General features: G+C 40.6%; 2 protein-coding genes across 3 annotated transcripts in view; both read left to right on the top strand.

The window, feature by feature from the left end:
• Window positions 1-497: 497 nt before the first annotated feature.
• il6r (interleukin 6 receptor) lies at window positions 498-14,633 on the top strand. 2 transcript variants are annotated; one of them, XM_050046117.1, is made up of 10 exons: window positions 498-755; window positions 4,441-5,064; window positions 6,986-7,109; window positions 8,429-8,607; window positions 8,709-8,878; window positions 10,937-11,081; window positions 13,197-13,231; window positions 13,340-13,391; window positions 13,714-13,819; window positions 13,940-14,633. In XM_050046117.1, the coding sequence occupies exons 1-10, from the start codon at window positions 674-676 to the stop codon at window positions 14,217-14,219; spliced, it is 1,797 nt and encodes a 598-aa protein (XP_049902074.1). In that variant the 5' UTR covers window positions 498-673; the 3' UTR covers window positions 14,220-14,633. The 2 variants fall into 2 exon arrangements, with proteins under 2 accessions (XP_049902074.1, XP_049902073.1); XM_050046116.1 differs by having other exon boundaries at window positions 499-755; window positions 13,194-13,231.
• Window positions 14,634-16,693: 2,060 nt separating this feature from the next.
• The window catches only part of LOC126391663 (RIIa domain-containing protein 1), a 5,510-nt gene continuing 3,172 nt past the window's right edge, over window positions 16,694-19,031 (top strand). The window contains exons 1-3 of the mRNA XM_050046558.1: window positions 16,694-16,897; window positions 17,023-17,099; window positions 18,394-18,440. Of these exons, the coding sequence (XP_049902515.1) occupies window positions 16,817-16,897; window positions 17,023-17,099; window positions 18,394-18,440 (205 nt within the window). The 5' untranslated portion in view covers window positions 16,694-16,816. The remainder of the gene's footprint in view (window positions 16,898-17,022; window positions 17,100-18,393; window positions 18,441-19,031) is intronic.

Raw genomic sequence — 19,031 nt, forward strand, 5'->3', positions numbered from 1 at the left:
GGTGTGCCCCTGACACTTTGGACCCCGGGGCCAAAGGGTCTGGTAGGCCTATTTAGCCATCCATCCATCATTGCATAAATACCCTTCAGTCCTTCAGTTTATCATGGTGCTCCATTACTTTCTATTGGCCAAGGTGAAAATATGAACAGAAAGTGAAAAAGCTATATGATTTTTTATTTTTTACTTTGGGACAAAATAAAAATACAGCTCACATTAACAAGCGCTGCACACCCACAGTTAAAATAGGCTGCATAATTAAAATAAAGTGCACCGTGTATGGTTTAAAAAAAAGAAGAAGAAGAAGAATCAGAATAATGCAGTTAGAGACAGTAACATCAGCAGGCCGTGACAACACTTCCTCAGTATTCAAAAATAATTATTATAATAGCAGGCCTATTTTCAGCTTTCATTGGGGTTTTAATGTGACGCTGAGGAGGATTTCCTCTGTGTAACGGGCTGAACAAGGGGAAGAGGGCTGGGATTTCGCAATAACGGGTCTATACGCAGAGAGCCCGCTCCTGCCAGAGGAAGCCAAGCTGAGCTTCTGACAGGAGGACTGACGGTTTTTGTTCGTGTGAGAAGTTTCATGGGAGCCACAACAATTTCTAACTGATGTTGTCAGGACGCAAGTGATGGTGTGAGGACTCGGTGAGGGGGGGACTCATGCGCAAAAATGCGGATCTTTCTCCCTTTGCTGTGGGTTCTCTGCGCAGCGCCGGTCCGCGGCATATTCGACGGAACCTGTCCCAGAAAAGGTACCTGAATTATTATCATTTATCCTGCCATGTAAGCCTGCTTTGTCTGTTTCTGAAAATACAAGGACCAAGCCGACATCATGCCAGAACGCACTGTAGATAATGTTGTGAAAAGTAAATGTTGGCAGCTCAGATTTAAAGTTTTAAAGCGAGTGTTTTGGTCGCTTTGACGCGCTGACCACATGATCCTGAGATAAATCACAGCAAATATAAAAGAAGCATCTGCTCTGATTGCAGTTTGAGCACGATGCAAATCAAAGCTTGTCTAACGGTGTTATATATCTGTGCGTCTCACGGATCACATTTCATACCTGGAGTATGTGTTTTGTTTTGTTTTTTTACTTTAAAACACGCAGAAACTTGCTTTAAATGATCTGCATGCTCATTTTTTGTGGTATTACATCGAAACAGTTGTTTTGTAAAGCTTTGTTGAAGCTCAGAAAAATGTTTTTCATACTGTCACCCAAAAAACTATAATCTTTACACAATAATAATATCTAATCATATAAATTCAAAGTTAGGTCTCCTGCTTCTTTCCTGGCATTTAACCTTTAATTTTTTCCCCCTGAATTATCATTAATTTTATTTTATTTTATTATTTTATCAGCAGAATGTACAAATAAATACTCTATTTGTACACAGTGCCAGCCTTCACCCACCAATCAGCATCTACTATAAATGTGTTCTTAACCTTGGTTGTGTTTGTTGTACTGGACACAAACTGCTGGAGGGAGATATTTATCTTTGAAACTCTTTTGACTTTGATGCCACAGATTGTGCACTAGTTATCCAAATTATTTATGCACATTGTCAGGCGAGTTCAATTTAAAAATAAGTAGGAAACAGAGGTGTAGACTTGAGTCAGAATTAAGTCACTAATTTGATTGCTTTAGGTAACAAAATCAAAAAAGCCCTGCAGCTCGACTTGGACTTAAACACCAGTGACTCGTAACCTTACTTGAACTTGAGGGTTTCAACTTGAAAATAATTAACACCTTCCCCCGAGCTAATGTGGGAAGAGAAAGTTAGATATTTTTCCATGAGTTAAATATAACACAGGACAGAAATTAATGTAAATTTTATCTGTTGGTAAAATGGCATTACACTGGCTGTATGGTCCCATCAAGGTTCGATTTTAGGTCCAATTTTATTTTCCATCTATATGCTTCCACTTGGCCAAATCATTCAACAACACAACGTTTCTTTTCATTGCTATGCAGACGACACACAGATATACCCTCCCCTGAGACCCGGTGACCCAAGAAGCCTAGCTGCTGCTGTAGATTGCCTCAGTGATGTCAACTGTGGGATGGCACAAAATTTCCTTCAACTCAACAATTCAGAAACAGAAATCATACTGCTCAGTCCCCCTAACCCAAAATACCCCATCAGTCTTGGTCCCCTATCCACCTACATGAAGCCCACTGCCAGAAATCTAGGAGTACTGTTCGATTCAGATCTAAGTTTCAAACCACACATTAGTGTTGTCACGATACCAAAATCTTTGTTTCGGTACCAATACCAATATGAATTTCGATACTTTTCGATACTCTTCGGTACTTTTCCTAAGGAAACGTCCTTTTGGATACAAACCTTTAGAACAATAAATAGTAGGGGTTAGGGATGGGCATCAATTTTCGATTATCGATGATTGATTGTTAAGGCTTTTGATCGATCACAAATAATTTTGATCGATAGTCGCAGTGTTTCCCCTACAATGCCTGGCATAGGTCCGGCGAGCCGCCATGCCAACGAGACCCTTCGCCGGACCTATGCCAGGCAAAAAATCAGAAACAGACAGAGGCTCTCAACGCTCTCCAAAGCCTCAGCGGCTTCCCTTGAGGCCTCTGAAAACACTACGCCATTGAAAGACGGAGGTTTTGCTGAAAGCTGAAGCCTGTAACTCTGGCTGGCAACGGTTGTAAACACCCAGGGGTGAACTGCGCATGCGCGCCATTCTTCCTCTTTGGCCTTGGGGGTTGAAGCTCAAAACTGGGGCAGCTGCGCTCTTGCGGCGACAGTCTGCACTGCACTCTTTTGTTTTCTCTCTTTTGAAATACTCGCTTATCAATGAATCGATAATTGATCGTTAATTTTTTTGATGATCGAATAATGAATTTTGATGGTTTGCCCATCCCTAGTAGGGGTGTAACGGTACCAAAAAAATCATGGTTCAGTAAGTACCTCAGTACGGACTTCACGGTTTGGTAACTCAAATGTTCCACCAAGTTCGTGTTGTCTCGTGTTGTCTCCCTTTGCGAGGCAGACTTTCTCTTGTCTTTTTTCACGTGCGCCTGCTACGAATGTTGATACAGGTGTTGTCATACACACCACTTGCGCAATCTGTGCTCCAATAGGAACAGAAAGGCGTTTGTGTGCATAAATGAGTAAAATAAATTAACTAAATTAATGAATTGAATCAATTTCAAAGTACTGGTATTTTTCAAATGCAGTATAGTACCGTTTGGAATACTCTAGTACCGCGGTACTATTTTAGTACCGGTATACCGTGCAACACTACCACACATTAAAAAAGTTGTACAGTCCTGCTTCCTCCAAATTAGAACCACTTCTAGAATTAAGCCAATGCTCTACCATTCTGACCTTGAAAAAATCATCCACACTTTCATTCTCTCCAGATTAGACCACTGCAACTCCCTTCTTTCCGGCATAACCCAAAAATCCCTCTCTCGCCTCCAACTAGTTCAGAACACAGCAGCTAGGCTTCTTACTGATTTTAACAGACAACATCACATCACCCCGATTCTGGCTTCCCTCCATTGGCTCCTTGTTCGTTTTAGAATTGATTTTAAGATTTTACTGATCACTTTTAAAGCACGTCTGGGTCTAATAAAGATATTATTATTATTATCTCTGGTAGCCTAATGACATAAAACTAATAGGCTAAGGAACTCTTTTGTTCCGACTGCCATTGGCCTCCTAAATAAGGCACTTTAACTTTGATTGTTGTTGTTGTACTTCTGCCGTCATTATATGTGTCTGGTTTTTTTTTTTGGTTTTTTTTTATGTGATATTGCTGGATGCACAACAAATTGCCCCTCGGGGATAATAAAGTTTTCTTTGACCTTTGACCTTTTAAGTCACACACACTATATGTGCATTTGTGCCCTGTCTCCACTGCAGAGCCTTTATCTTCCATGTCTGGGCAGATAAAAGACAGGGAACTGGGAAAGTTGGAGATCAGGAGAGTAAAGTGTGTTTGCACAAGGGCACTGGACCTCTGACATCAAGCCGTGTCCAAACAGGAGCCTGAAAACAAATACAGCGAAGGCATTACCCAAATCATTGTACACTGTGTGGGTTTTGAGTGCAATCACGAAATCTGCATGATTAGGGGATGTCAGAAATGTAAATGAGTGTGAGATGACAGAGGTGGCATTATTAAGGACAGAAAAAGAAACCAGAAAGACGAGAACCTATTAAAAGAGGAAGTTCAAAAGGAGTTGGTCATTTCGGTTATGCAACGTTGCATCCTATCTGTGCTGTGCCTAGTCGATCACAACCAATACTCAGGAAAAAAGAAGCTTTCGTTTGTGTAAAATACTGTATGCTTGTGCCATAAACACATCTTGATTTAACGCATGTCATCAATTCAAGATTGACACACATTGGTTTATATTAGTTCCTTAAATCATGTTTTTTTGTTGCTTGTTGTTTTGCACAGACCCTCCCCCTGGTGTGTTGGTCCTATCCCCAGGCAGTAAGCTGGTTTTAACCTGCAGTGGTCATGTGGAGGTGGATGGAGTAAAGGTCAGCTGGGGCAGAAATGGCTTAAACACCAACAGACAAGGGAGTTCTGCAGATGCAGTCCCAACAACCACTGCAAACATCAGAAGCAGCACTGGAGTTTCATTAAACAGTGACAAACACACTGGGGGGAATGCTGTAAATGAGGGGTACCACTCTCACCCCACTGAGGCAGGAGAGAACACAAGCCTCGGACAAACAGACACAGGATACACAGCTCCCCCTACAACTCACGCGGTCTGGCCAACCAGTGTGACCAGACTGCGAATGGGTGAATCTGAAGACATGGCCGGAGAGGACGATTATGAGGAAGAGGAGGAGGGCGAGGAAGGGAGCAGAGTAACACGGGGCGTAAAGTCAAGGCTACAGTGGAAGTGGAACAGGATGACAGTGGGAAAAGGAGACAGAGACTGGGGTGAAGTCACATTAGAGAGGAGAGGGGCGTCACTGTCTCTGTCCTCAGTGAGACTGATAGACGCCGGGAGGTACACGTGTTATCACAGAGACAGAGAGAGGTTCTCCTTAAAAGTACATATTTCAGGTAAGCTGCAGTAGCAACAGATGACTGAAGTTATAAATGTCAGTTTGATTTGGATATTTGTCCTTTGTCTGAACATGAATTCATTGGGGAAAAAAGATTACACGTTAGCAATGGTTTTCCATTTAAAAGACAGAGTGAGGAAGACGTTGCAAAGTATTTCACTGCTGGAAAAATGGTCTATCCAAAAAACTGGGCTGTCCATACAATAGGAAGACACAAACACTCTTAAAAAACAAAAGGTGCTACGTGACCAGAGAAAACTGAGGTAAAGGGCTTTTGCATTTGCTTTTAATCCAGAGGTGGAAAAATTACAACTACCAGAATGCACTGCATCGCACCAGACCAATAAACGCTCTCACTGGTGGGTGACATAATGTGAGCTAGGCTGTTGCCTTCCAGGAAGCGCGCTGGGCTTTGAAGCCAATTTTCATAGTGGCCTAGTCTCGCTCACCAGACCTTTCTCAAGAAAAGAAAGGTCTGGCTGTGCCGACTCTCACTTTAAGATTGGAGAAAAAAACGCCCCGGCTTTTTTTATTTCTTTCAACCAATCACAATCGTTTTTGGTGGTGCCACAGCAACGGTGCTCTTGAAAACTGCTACACAACCGAAGGATGTAGGGCGGGACTTCAGCGGATGGCTCGTTCCGCCCAATGAGAGGCTGATCTATGCAGCGAACTTCCGCTCACTCAGACTAATAGTAGCCAAACAGTGGAATTAGAAAGTCCGGGTCTGTCACGTGATGCCATGGGGCCCAAAAAGACTTTTTCCCATAGACTTACATTGTAAATCAGTGGATACATTTTTTCGAGTGTCACAACCCCCATGAAATTACTCGTTTCACTTTCAGGATTTGATCCATTCGGTCCAAAAACATTACAAAAGTCTAGAAGAGCCACAAGAATAAATTATTTTATACCCATTCAAGTTAGCAGAGCGCTAAACCAGAAGTAGCCAGCTCGACCAGGGGAAGTCTCAAGTGCACCTGCTCTAGGGGCCCACTCATGCAGAAGCGTGCAGTTGAATGGTTTTGGCTCCACTGCACAACTTTCATATAGATAGATAGATAGATAGATAGATAGATAGATAGATAGTGGGTGAGAATGGCGCTTTCCTGATCACTGAACGGTTATACAGTTAAGATAAATCAGTGGATACTGTAAACGGTAAGCGAAAATATGTTTCTGAAAACATTTTAGGCAACTAACATGTAACGCAGTGACAGAATCTTGGTGCATATTTGATCAGCACTGCTTAGTCTTATTGGTATTTGATCTCAATTATTTAATTTTTTAGAACACAGGAAACAGTATGGCACCCACTTCCTGTTCACAAATTCTCGTATTGCAGCCAAACAGTGCACTAACATATGTTTTAACGTTTGAACTGAGTGTGGACTGAGTTCGAGAGACGGAGAAGGTGACTCATAGAGAACCAGTCATTATTTTGTGGCCACTACATTGCGCAATCAACAATTACTTTGTTATGGTAAAGCAAAAAATGTGTCAATTTGCACTTCAGTTATTTCACTGAAATAAAATGTGGTGAAGTAAAAGTATAAACTAGCATAAATTGTTATTTAGATGCCCAAGTAAAGTACAAGCACCTCAGAACTGTATATAAGTAAATGTACTTAGCAACACTTCACCACTGGAGACTGTCATCCTGTTTGATCTGCTGCTTTTCTCTGTTTGACGTTACTGATGAAATATCTCTTGGTTTTGGATTGATGGTTGGACAAACCAAATATTATAAAAAATTTAAATTTTTGTTTTTAAACAACTAATCTAAAAATCTTATTTACAGTTTAATCTAAAATTAAAAGTCAATGCGAGTGTGAACAACATCACTGTTCATGTATTTAGGTGAGACCTATTATTATTAGGAATGTTCAGTATCACAGCATGTCTTTTATTCATGTTAGATCGTCCAGAGACCCCCACTCTGTCCTGCTACAAAAGGTCACCCAGCAGTAAGATCCGCTGTGAGTGGACGTCTCAGAAGCCCATCACTGTACAAACTCACTGTCACCTCTTACTCAGTAAAAGGTAAGGACATATACTAACACTTACTCCCCAATGAAGAACTTAAACATGAGTGAAGACAGTGAATAATAATAATTACACATTATAAGATGTCATGTTATGTTTTAAAGCTGCAGGAGGATGTAACCTTTAGCAGCATTACAAGCTATGGTGTATGAGCCATATTTAATTTATTTATTATTTACTCATTGAAATGGTTCCTCCGTACCACTAGGGGGCTGTATTTGGTGTCGCAGCGGCTGCCGCTGAGTTGGGGTCAACTCAGGCCATTTAACCTGGTTCAAACCATAGATACGGCTTCGGTTTCAGCGATGCGTCAATGTTGCCACCATCTTGGGGAGGTCATGGCCGGCTGGCTAGTACTGTGTATGGAGATAAGTCTTCAGCATACTCGACGTACTCTGTCAAAAGTCTGAAAGTGTAATTGGGTGCCGGTCCAAATAATTACAGCAAAGCAAAAAAAGCCAACAGTACAGACTTATCTCCATACACAACAGTACTAGCCAGCCGGCCGTGACCTCCCCAAGATGGCGGTGACGTTGATGCGCAGTAGCCACAGGAATGAGTCATCTAATGATCATATATATCTATGGTTCAAACAATGTACAGGGGTTGCCATGCTAATTTGGGGGAAGGAAATAGTTTTCGACTGCACTCACTGTGCTTTGTGATAAGTAATCCGCGTTATTATTTTTATGTTGTTGGATATGACGTTATTGCCCGTTGTACGGACTTTACGAAACTTTTGTGGAAAATAAATTGCCGGATTATTCTAAGTTCTAAAGGAGGACTTGCATCGCTTTCTTTGAGTGCACGTCAAAACAATTAACGTAGCCGAGTTAGCATTAGCAGCCAGTAGTGGCTACAGTGTAGGACTTAGCCATTATATATGGTTTAGATGTTGTTTCTTGTTAGTCTCTGTATAAACTGACCTGTCAATCACATTAGGTGTGTTAGCAGGTCCCAATACTATATTAAAGAATTATATATAATATGTACAACTCTTTGTCATAGTTTATCCCTCCTACCAGTGGCAAAAGAAGTACTCAGAATAAAAGCACAAAAGTATGGGCATCAAAGTACATCAGTTAGTGCTCAAATGCAGTTATCAGGCATTAAAACACACTTTTAATTGAGAATTGATGCCATGGACCAAATTTAAAATAACAAGATTAGAAAAAGAAATAGAAAAAACTATCTTATCTGGTCAGAGACCAAAAGTGCAGAGGCTTGAGCACCATCAGGGGTCTATCTGTGCACGTGCCTGCTTCTTTGTGTGAGTGACACTTATCTTTCTTCTTCTTCGTTGTTCCTTCTCTCAGCCTAAAACAGCCATTTCTTCGTATTCCGTGCTCATTCTCATCTCGCCTCTCCCGCTGCTGGTGTGCTCTGGATCACAATGAGGACGAGCTGAGAACTATTCACACAGCCTTCCTGTGTGTTACGAGCATCACCGGCAACGCCACCAGCAGCCCGCAAAGCTTCACACCTCTGAGAATTTGTAAGTTTGTGTGTTGAGGCAGGTGTGCCAGTGTCACGCAGGTATTTGGTCTGATGTAAAGCTCATGAAAGCACTCTCTATGTTCCTTTCTGCCCCCTCAGTGAAGCCCAACCCTCCAGCACATTTGTCAGTCCGACAGGAGGAGGGACACGAAAGGAGAATGATCGCCACCTGGGATTTGCCAGTCTCCTGGAAGTCTCAAGACAGCTATTATGCACTACTCTACGAGATCAAATACCAACCTGTCCACTCCTTGTTTGATCATGAGCAGGTGCGTGCTGGTAGACAAAAATAGTTTGGGAGCGTGCACTCTCGGTGTGTGCTTACTTTTCACAGCTCAGTGGATCAATGCATTGTTGGCTATTCTGGCCTAAAACAAACAAACAATCAGCTGATGACAGTGCAATGTGTGCAGAGACTAAGCAGCAAAAAAGGAAGCCAACGTGGAAGTGCCAAAAACTGCAGTTCTTCAAATGGCCACTTGAGGCTTGCTCCAAGTGCAAGTCAGTCCCCACAGACACAATGTTACGTGTTAATGCGTTTACAGCCTGGTACAAAAACAGTTTTGCTCTCTACAGCTTATGACAATTGTACAGGAAGTGAAGTTTTATCTGACTCATCAGTTTACATTTTATTATGACTGAAATGTAAAGCTACTATTAAAGTTATGCATGATTAAGAGTGTGGACATTTTGAGTGACAGGTGGGTGCCATCACTTGACAAGTTGCTGCCAAGGTAACAACATTGATTAGGTAACACTACCATGCTGTAACCCCAGCTTCACAGAGTATAGGCGTGGTCATAGTTGTCGCTATTTCTGTGTGTTTTCAGTTCATGAAAGTTAATTGTAACATTTTGGTTGCCTAAAAACATCTTGTTTGGTTGTATTGAAAGCCACTCTAAGGCAGTGGTTCCCCACTCGTACACCAATGGGGTCCACATTTCTCCTTGGTCATTAGTTCAAGGTCCACACAGTTTAAAACATTCAGCATCACACTTGCATTTGGCCATGTTGTCGAGCGAGTTTGTGATCTCTGTCAAGTAGCTGTCTGTTGCCGGAAATTCTCTGTACGCAAAATAAAGTGTGTGCACTTGCAGTCCATTAAGAATGGACAACTGACTGACTTTTGGACCACGACCCACCAGTTGGGAACCACTGATCTAAGAAGTCAGATGTTCAGTTTTTCCAGTAATTCTATTTTGATTTAATGGTTTAAAGCCTGTTTTTTGTTAGCAAAAGATTAGCATTTGCATTATCACAGTTAGCCATAGATGTAAATGCACTGTTCTAATCAAGCTAGCAGCTAGCATTAGAGTTAGCCCCACCCTCTCATTCAAATATAGTCTCTTCTGGATGCAAAAATACGCCGGGCTTTGAAGCCTTTATTTGAAGTGGCCAAATAGTGGAATTACAACTCCCGAATCCATCGCGTGATGCCATGGGGCCCAACAAGACTATTTCCCATAGACTTGCATTGGGAAGGCAACATTTGTAAATCAGTGGATGAATTATTTTAGCCTAACAACCTTCACAAAATAACACATTGCACCATCAGGATTTATTCCATTTGGTTGTCCAGAAAGACTAAATCATTTTATCTTAAGTCTGGCCGTCAAATGTCTCTTGTGCACGTGCTCTATGGGCTCAATGATGTGGAGGCATTGTCGATCATCTCGGTAATTTCTTACTGCGGAAAGAGAGCTTTTTTGGCTTCATGTTCCACTGACTGAATTTTTCTTTTTAAACCAAGTCAGACATCCTAGATTCTACATATTGTTAAAAACAAAATAAGATGAAACATTAAGGAAATGATTTAAGATGCAGCATTTTAACATTATGTCGTAGGCAGATCACCAAAAAAAATTAGATACAGTGATGTATGATATATTTTTTTTATTATTTACATGTTCCAGAGACTGCCAAAAAATCTCTCAAAAATGAAATGGGGATAATTTTGTGGCATGTGGTGCAGTAGTTAGCATTATTGCCTCACAGCAAGAGGGTTCATCAGTGTTGGTTTTCTCTGGGTACTCCAGCTTCCTCCAACAGTCCAAATACATGTAGATTAGGTTAACTGGTGACTCTAAATGTGAGTGTGAATGGTTGTCTGTCTCTATGTGTCAGCCCTGTAATAGTCTGGCGACCTGTCTAGGGTGTACCCCGCCTCTCACCCAGTGTCAGCTGGGATAGGCTCCAGCGCCCTCTGCAAACCCTATCAGGATAAGAGGTTACGGAAAATGAATGAATGAATGAATAATTTGGCAGCTTTAGAAGTGTGCACAGGATGCTTTATTTATGTGGTTGTCTATCTTTATGTGTCTCTGCAGACACATAAGATCAGGGACCGGCGTTCCTACCCTATCACTGATGCACTAACTGGTGTTGAGTACAGGATACAGGTCAGAGCGAGAGAAGAATATGATGGTCAGTGGAGTGAGTGGAGTGAACCGGTCCATGCCAGCAGTTGGACAGGTAAACACACGCACACACAAAAATACACACGTGTAAAGTATCAAATCAAGCCATTTCAAAATCTGGTTACGTGTTTAGCTGATGCTATTGTTAGCAGAACTTCAAATAAGTATTTCTTCTTGCTCAGGGGCCAACAGCCAGGAAAAGTACCTTATGGTTTTAGAGACATGAGGTACTGTAAATTAAGTGGGCCTGTAAATCACTGACCTTTATCGCCTCCGTAACACCTGATCCATCCTGGACACAGACAAAAGTAGTTATGACAACCTGGAGGAGGGCGTTCTGTTTCCTTCCCTGGGTTTTCCAAACAAGCTGTTTATATAAACACCCTCCCATAAGTAGGTACTCCTTCCACTTGTGTTTCTCTTCCGCTCTAAATATGTATGCTCATTGTGCAGAGCATGTATGCATTATTCCCCTGGAAACATGTTCATGGAGTTAAAAATATTTAGAGAAAGTTAACAAATGCATCCTGATGTTGTTTGCAAAATGGAATACCCCAGATAAAATGAAAGTGACACTTGTTCATGCAAATACTGGCATGAAAGTGAAACTTCTTATAAGGAAATGTTTTATCTAGGTATTTTTCTAACATATTTCTCTGAACTCTTAAACACTGCCTTTCAACTTGAAATCCTTTATATCTGTTTGGTATGTTCAACTGTTCAGTAAATTCACTTTCTGGTAAGTTAGATGTTTTGTTGTTTTTACATGTTGTTCTTCTTATTTCCTGTCCCCCCCTTCTGTGATATGTCATCAAAATAAAAACAAACACCCAGACATTTTTTTATTCCAAAAATATCCTGTACATATCAAATTCCCAGGGCCGTAATCATCTATTTAACATTGTCTGGTTTGGGGAGAATCCTCTGTAGGACACTATGACCTTTTCAATGACTTTTTTATGACATAATATGATAATTTTATGACTTTTTTAAAATGAAATAGTGACACTTTACAAATACCATAACAGTCAACAGTAATATAACCCTTGTTACACTCATATTACATCCTGATTCTCCACTTTTTAATACATTTGAAAGGAAAGAAACAGAGACAGTACAGTGTTTGACACTGATTGAACCCACAGCAGTCGCACAACTGCTTTTGCTTTTGCTTTTGCTTTTGCTTTTGCTTTTACACAAACTACACGCAGAGCATCAGTACACTGTAATACCAGAACCAGCAGTTATGATAATGTCAGTTTGTTAAGTTTATTTATGATTATAATTGCATTTGAGAATGATTATTTTTGGATGATTGTGCATGGTTACCTGTCAGAGCATAGCATTTTTTTAATTTACAGTTTTTAATCAATATATTGGAGGGATGTGTCGTCACCCCTCCCCCCATATCTATTATGATTGCTGCCTTATTAATTTTCAATGACTTTTTAGTGAATTACTTTTAGATGAGGGAATGGCTTTACATATATGACAGTGACCAACAAAATAACTCGACAGGAAGGCAATCCAGGCACTTTGGAAAAAATACAGAAAAAAAGACTAAAGTAATATTAAAAAGCCTTTATCATAGTGGCTAAATCATTAAAAGAGCCAACATGTTTCGACCACTGCAGGTCTTCCTCAGGGCTTCCAAAACATACAACACAGGTATGGCCCCACCTATATAGTGGCAGGAACCAATCAGAGGCCATCACATGACCCTTATAATGGCATGACAGGTGAAACAAACGGACAATAATGAAAAAATAACAAGTGGCATGAGATAAGATACCCAGAAAAAATAAATTAAAATATATACACACGTTTTTTAATAGTTAAATATATTGAAATTAATTTTTTTTTCTGGGTATCTTATCTCACGTCGCTCTGTGTTTCACGTAATGAATGAATCTTCTTCCTTTTTTTATTTTATTTTTTAAACAATACTTGACTATTTAAAAGACATATACAACCAAAGATCTGATCTTTTTTCCTTGTAAAAGAAAAAAAAATTGTGTAGCAGAATTTTTTTCTGGTTGCCAACTTTATTAATTAAATAGCACACCAACTATATTATGTTTTTACTTTCCATACATTTAAATGTCTGTGGCAAGAGTTTCCATTCTGTCAAAGATTTGAATGTCATCTGTGTGCATGTTTCTCTCAGCAGTTAAAGGGACAGTCGATGACCTCGCTTCCACCATGGTAAGAGTCTCAATGAGAAAATCGTTACAACTTGTGCTGTGCGTGTTCGTTGTTCTCTGGCCTCCAGCATCTCACACCGTCTCTTGTGTTCCCTTCTCTAACCTGCAGTTTCCAGTATACACGGAAGGCTCTGGTTGTTCAGGAGACTGTATGTCTGATGGTAAGATCGTCAGCAGACAGTAAAATTTTTTGGTTAATGAGGTGTCTGTGTGTAAGATAAAGAGAAGAGGGGGGATAAGAGGGGACAGAGGGAACTCTTAAATGTTGTTAGTGTCGAAAACCCCCTCTGTCCCACTGGGTTTCAACAGGAAGCCATGTCATAATAACTGAGACTCAACAACGAAACAAGCCACAGGAAACATGGCTCAACACACCTATCTCCACGCATGCACACACATTCAGTTTCACCAAAACATTAACTTGCATCGATGTTAATCAGCTCCATTAGGATCTCTCACAGTCTCCCCCTGTCTTTGCTGCAGTTCCTGAGCCGGTGTATAGTGGAGTGGAGGCGTCACATCACGTGATCCCGTGGATCTGCGGTCCATTTGCTGTCCTGTTGGTCATTTTGGCTGCCTACTTATTCAGGTAGCGAATATATAAATGTAGAAAATGGTGTTTTCTGCTGTGCGACAAACATGGATGCATAACATGAGTGGATCTATGTCATCAATTTGATTTTTTTCATTCCTTGTTTTTTAATTTTAGACACAAGGACAGATTCATTCCTAAACTCCAGAGTCTGAGTGTCATCAACCGGTGCAGTGACCCACCTGAGCCGGCACCCTCCGCCCCAACACTTCCAGAAGGGCAGGCCTTGGTGACCTTAGCGCCTCGTTCTTACAAGAGACCCCCACCGAGCCAAGTGGCAGAAGAGGAGGAAGAAAATGAAGAAGAAAATGGAGAAGAAGACGATCAGCGGGCGAAGGAGAGGACAGAAGCCATGCACTTCAGCAACACAAGCTATTTCTTTCTCCGCAGGGAGTGATGAGCAGGCAGAGAGGGGAATAAAACTAACCACAGCCAGTGTCACAGACAGCAAAAGGATAATGGACTTAAAATTGTAATGGTTCTCCAGTGAGCTTCTGCTGGAAGCAAACTCAGGAATAGCTTGTACAGTCTCTCTTTTTATCTCTCATACCTAAAATACCTCTCAAAGACTTTTTGTTGTTGTATGTGTCTTAAGAGCAGCTCCTCTGTCTCATGGCTGTGCTAATTTAAAGTGCCTTGATAAACTGTAGACTAGACGTAGGCCTCATTGTAAGCCTGCATCTAGCATATCACCTCATGCTCTGTTTGTACATAATTTTATCAAATATATCATTTGCATCCTGCCATTTCAGTTTCTACATATGCTTCACAAGGTTTGAAACTGAAGTGGCAAAGGTTGCTGTCAAAAGCATTAGCTGTTCATCTGTTTTCTTGCCTCTTAGACTGATTAAGCTGCGTTGATCATCTTTTTTAAGAATTTCTGTGTAAAAGACTGGATTATGGCAGCTGCCCTCAGGCCAGTACTTGTTTAGGAATTGCTTATTTGCTGTAACACTAAAGCATATTCAGTTGGCAATACTTCTAAAACAGGGGCGTCAAACTCATTTCGGTTCATGCCCAATTTGATCTCAAGTGAGTGTACCAGTAAAACCATCGCATATTAACCTATAAATAACAACACCTCCAAATTTTTCGTTTTGTTGCACATTCAGTCACTACATGTGCATTTTTCCATACATTTCCACTCCTGTGTAGTAACGCTGGCATCACCACACCAAACTAAAGCTATTGAGGAGGCAGGTCAGATTACCCCCTGTCTTAAAAACCATCCACAAATCAAAAGTTTTTCCCAGTGCCTTAGCAATAGAGTTCCACCTATACTGTTTTAAGATAGAAGGCTGATCCAGATTCTTTTGTGCTACTGATTGATAATTTTTTACACAATGTTCCTTTTCTTTAAATATGACCACAGTACGTATTCATTGTTTTATTTCTGATAACTGTATTCTGGTCAGAGTGGGAAAAGCCTCTGAAGCAACATTTTACATGACTGGCTCCTGAAACATGGCACCTCTTAGCATTCACAAGTGCATCGATGTTAGGTAAGTCATCAAGTGGGCCAGATTGGACCCTTTAGCAGGAAGCTACATCTTTGACACCCTCAGCTTTGTGTTATTATGTTGCGTATTCCAAAAATCTAACTACCACTCAGCAAATCCAAGGCCACGTAATAGTCTAGCTTAGAAAGCATGGAAAAGCTGTACATTGCACAGACAGTGGGAGTTTATACAGGCCTGGCAGCTCATTTTTTGCCCCATTGCTCCCTAGCAGCTTAGTCTAGCCATGCTGGGTAACGAAAAGACAAGGGGGTTGGGTTTGTTTCAACAGTGAGGAACACATATGAAACTGGGGGTTGGTGGGGTCCTCCTTCAAGAAATTGTAGTGTCAAAAGCCTGCCTGCATTCTAGTGAATTTTATGCATCAATGTGTGCCTTTTCTTCATCAGTTTATGGTGAATATGCCTCTAGTTTTATCAAAATAAACGTTCTCTGCTTTATGTTTTTATTCTCAGAGGGAGAACAAATACACATGTTTTAAATATGGAGGAGGATGTGTCCCCTGCATCCCCTCAAATCTGCACCTATGCTAAAAGACAGAAGTTAAAAGGATCTTTTAAATTTGTTTTCAAACATTTAATCTACATTTAAATAGTTCCTCAATTAACCAGCCTGCAGTAGGGGATTTATCAAGCAAAACCTTCTCAGATAGGGTTTTTGTGATCATATGTGGAGTAGTCATAATCATGTGGCTCAGCACTTAAATATATCTCTGACATGCTTGTGACATATGAACCTTCTAGGACCCTGAGGACAGCCGGGGCGGCCTATTGACCGTCCTAAGAGTCAGAACAAAACATGGTGAAGCAGCATTTTGTTATCATGCAGCACAAACCTGGAATAACCTCCCAGATGATGTTAGACAAGCCCTGAATCTGACCTCTTTTAAATCAAAGCTGAAGACATTCCCTTTACACCCTGTAATGACTGCAAACTAATGTTCAAACTCAATTTTAAATCATTTTAAATAATCTTTTTTTATCTTTGCACCTCTGGTCTGCGCTTTTGCTATTTTTAATCCTGATTTTTTTTTATTGTAAATCATTAATTAATTAATTTACCTTATATATACATATATATATATATATATATATATTTCTCTTTACTCTTTTCTGTACCCTCTGTTATGTTGTATATTTTATTGCTCTGTAAAGCACTTTGAATTGCCCTGGTGTATGAAATGTGCTGTACAAATAAAGCTGCCTTGCCAATATTATGTTATATTATTTTATTATTATATTATATTATATTATATTATATTATATTGTAGTACCGTGAACTTTTAAATCCAGTCTCGTGCTGCCACCCCGCGGACGAGCCGTTAATTGCTGGAGGTCGTTTCCATAGCAACATTAGTTGCAGCTGTGTCAGTGACAGGTGCCCGTAGCTGCGCTAGCTTCAAACATTTACCAACTTTAGACGGCTACTGAGTGAACACTGTGAGGTAAATAATTCCACAAACACTTGTAGAGACATAATGGCAGGAACAGGCGGTCTGTCGAAGCTGGACGTCGGTGTATTAAGTCCTGAGCAGCAGGAGAAACTGCGACATTTCAAGGTAACACCGAGTGAAACTTAAGATGCTAAGATGCTAACGCTACGTTAGCTAGCCAAAATTAGCCGCAGCTTGAGCGGTGTGCTGTTGATTAGCAAGCCTGACATACACTTTCTTTTGGTTCACAGATTAAGACGAGAATCGACAATGAGAAGTATTTGAGATCCCATCCAGAGGTAGAGGTACTGATAGGCGACTTTCTCAGGTTAGTCTGCTCATTTTCTCATGTTTAAGAAAGAAAATCTGTTAGCTTACTTTGCTCACGTTTCCGGTGGTTTACTTATCATGCTAGAGACTGGGACGAGGTGAAATTCAACATGCTCATGTCATACAGAAGTAGCGTTAAGTTAGTTCTCTCATTATGGATGTAAAAGCTCAAACATTATAATATGATGTAATATAATATAGTAACCCCTATAGTAAGTTACAAACGTGTTAAATAACGTTAGACATGTCAGCATCTTAAACCCGAAATAAAACAAGTCCAGAACAGTTTTGTACTTTAAAAAAAAAAGTATAATGTAAAGCCTAATTGAATAAAAGTCAACACAAATATGTTGACTTGTGAGTTTAACATGTATCTTCAGGCAGAATATTCAAGAGTGCACATCAGGGGTGTAAGTCATTTTAGTACACGGGCCACATACAGTCTGAACACCTCCAAATTTTAAAACGCCAATCCATTTACATAACAGATGACAAACAGCCTGTAGTGTCTCCAGAGGACTAAATGCAATTTCAACAATATTTCTCAGTTTTTCCACAGGCTACTACTCACTGTCATTTCATGTGCATTTTTCTGCACATTTCCACTCCTGTGTCATAATCCTGACATCACCGCACCAAACTAAAGTGAAGGAAAAGAACTGTATTCTGGTTGGGGTGAAAAGCCTCTGAAGCAGCAGTTTACATGAAGAAAGCTACTCAGTGTTTAACTTGCTCCTAAAACCCTGCACCTTAGCCTTCACAAGTGCATCAGTATTAGGTGTGCAAGGTCATCCAGTGGGCCAGATTGGATCCTTTGGTGGGCCGGTTCTGGTCCCTGGGCTATATATTTGACACTTTGGCATCCCTGGTGCAGATGCAAGTTAACACTGCCATTACTTGTTTTGAGATTAATTTCCATACTTCTAAGCTGCCCTGAATGTGACCTATTTTACTATACACAGCTTATAACATAAACATACTTTACATGTTGGGTGGTGCCAGCCATCCTTGAGTTTGATAAAATCTGTCATGTATTCATTCGCAAACAAATTAACTTCAGCTGAAGTTTGAGCTGCTTTTGGGTTGATGTGCGTCAAGCCTTCATGCAAATTCTCTGTAGTGTCACATTTTCACCGTCTCCCTCAGACAATGAGTGTGTTTTAGGATTATCAGCAGTTGATCATGTTTTTATGTGAGCTTTTAGTTTTAAAGTACTCAAAGGGCACAGTCTCCTTGATAGACTTTACACTGTAGTTGTGCAGTTACTGTATGCATTTCCTGTCCTCTCACAGAGAGGTGCTTCTTAAAAGGCCTGCGGACATCCGCGAGTTTGCTGCAGGTGAGTTGTACACGGTCAAATGTTCATTCTGATGTTTCACTTTTCAAGATTGAATTTGATGTAATTTAATTGTGTTTTCCCATGGAAAGATATGAACTAACAAGTATCGTGTAGGCAAAGCCTGATATACATCTAATTTCTCCGTGCCTTAGACCTGGTATTATCATGCGTTTGGATGATCCAAACATAAGTGCACAGCCTAGACACACCACTTTTCACACCTGTGACTATCATGGGTCTCCTGCTAAACCCCGCACACAGTTATACGTTCACACTTTTGCTAGCTGCTCACTGAAGCATGCTCGCTAGTCACATTAGCATTTCTGTCAGTACAGCTGTAGGTACAGCTGTCAGCGGAATTCAACACATCTCCCTCCATAGGGCAAAACAAGGGATCAGGGTTCAACGCTAAGGTTTTTTTTCACGTGCCCGGTCGGGCAAGTTGGTCAGAGATCTACTTGCCCGAAGTCAGTTTTTACTTGCCCTATAAAAATTGTTTAATTTAAGCGGCTATCAAATAACAAAGACTGTAGTTATTTTTATGTTATGTAATCTTTATTCACACTGTATTTATTAATTAAAACAACATAT

Source organism: Epinephelus moara, chromosome 6 (assembly GCF_006386435.1).
Source record: "Epinephelus moara isolate mb chromosome 6, YSFRI_EMoa_1.0, whole genome shotgun sequence".
Lineage (NCBI taxonomy): Eukaryota > Metazoa > Chordata > Actinopteri > Perciformes > Serranidae > Epinephelus > Epinephelus moara.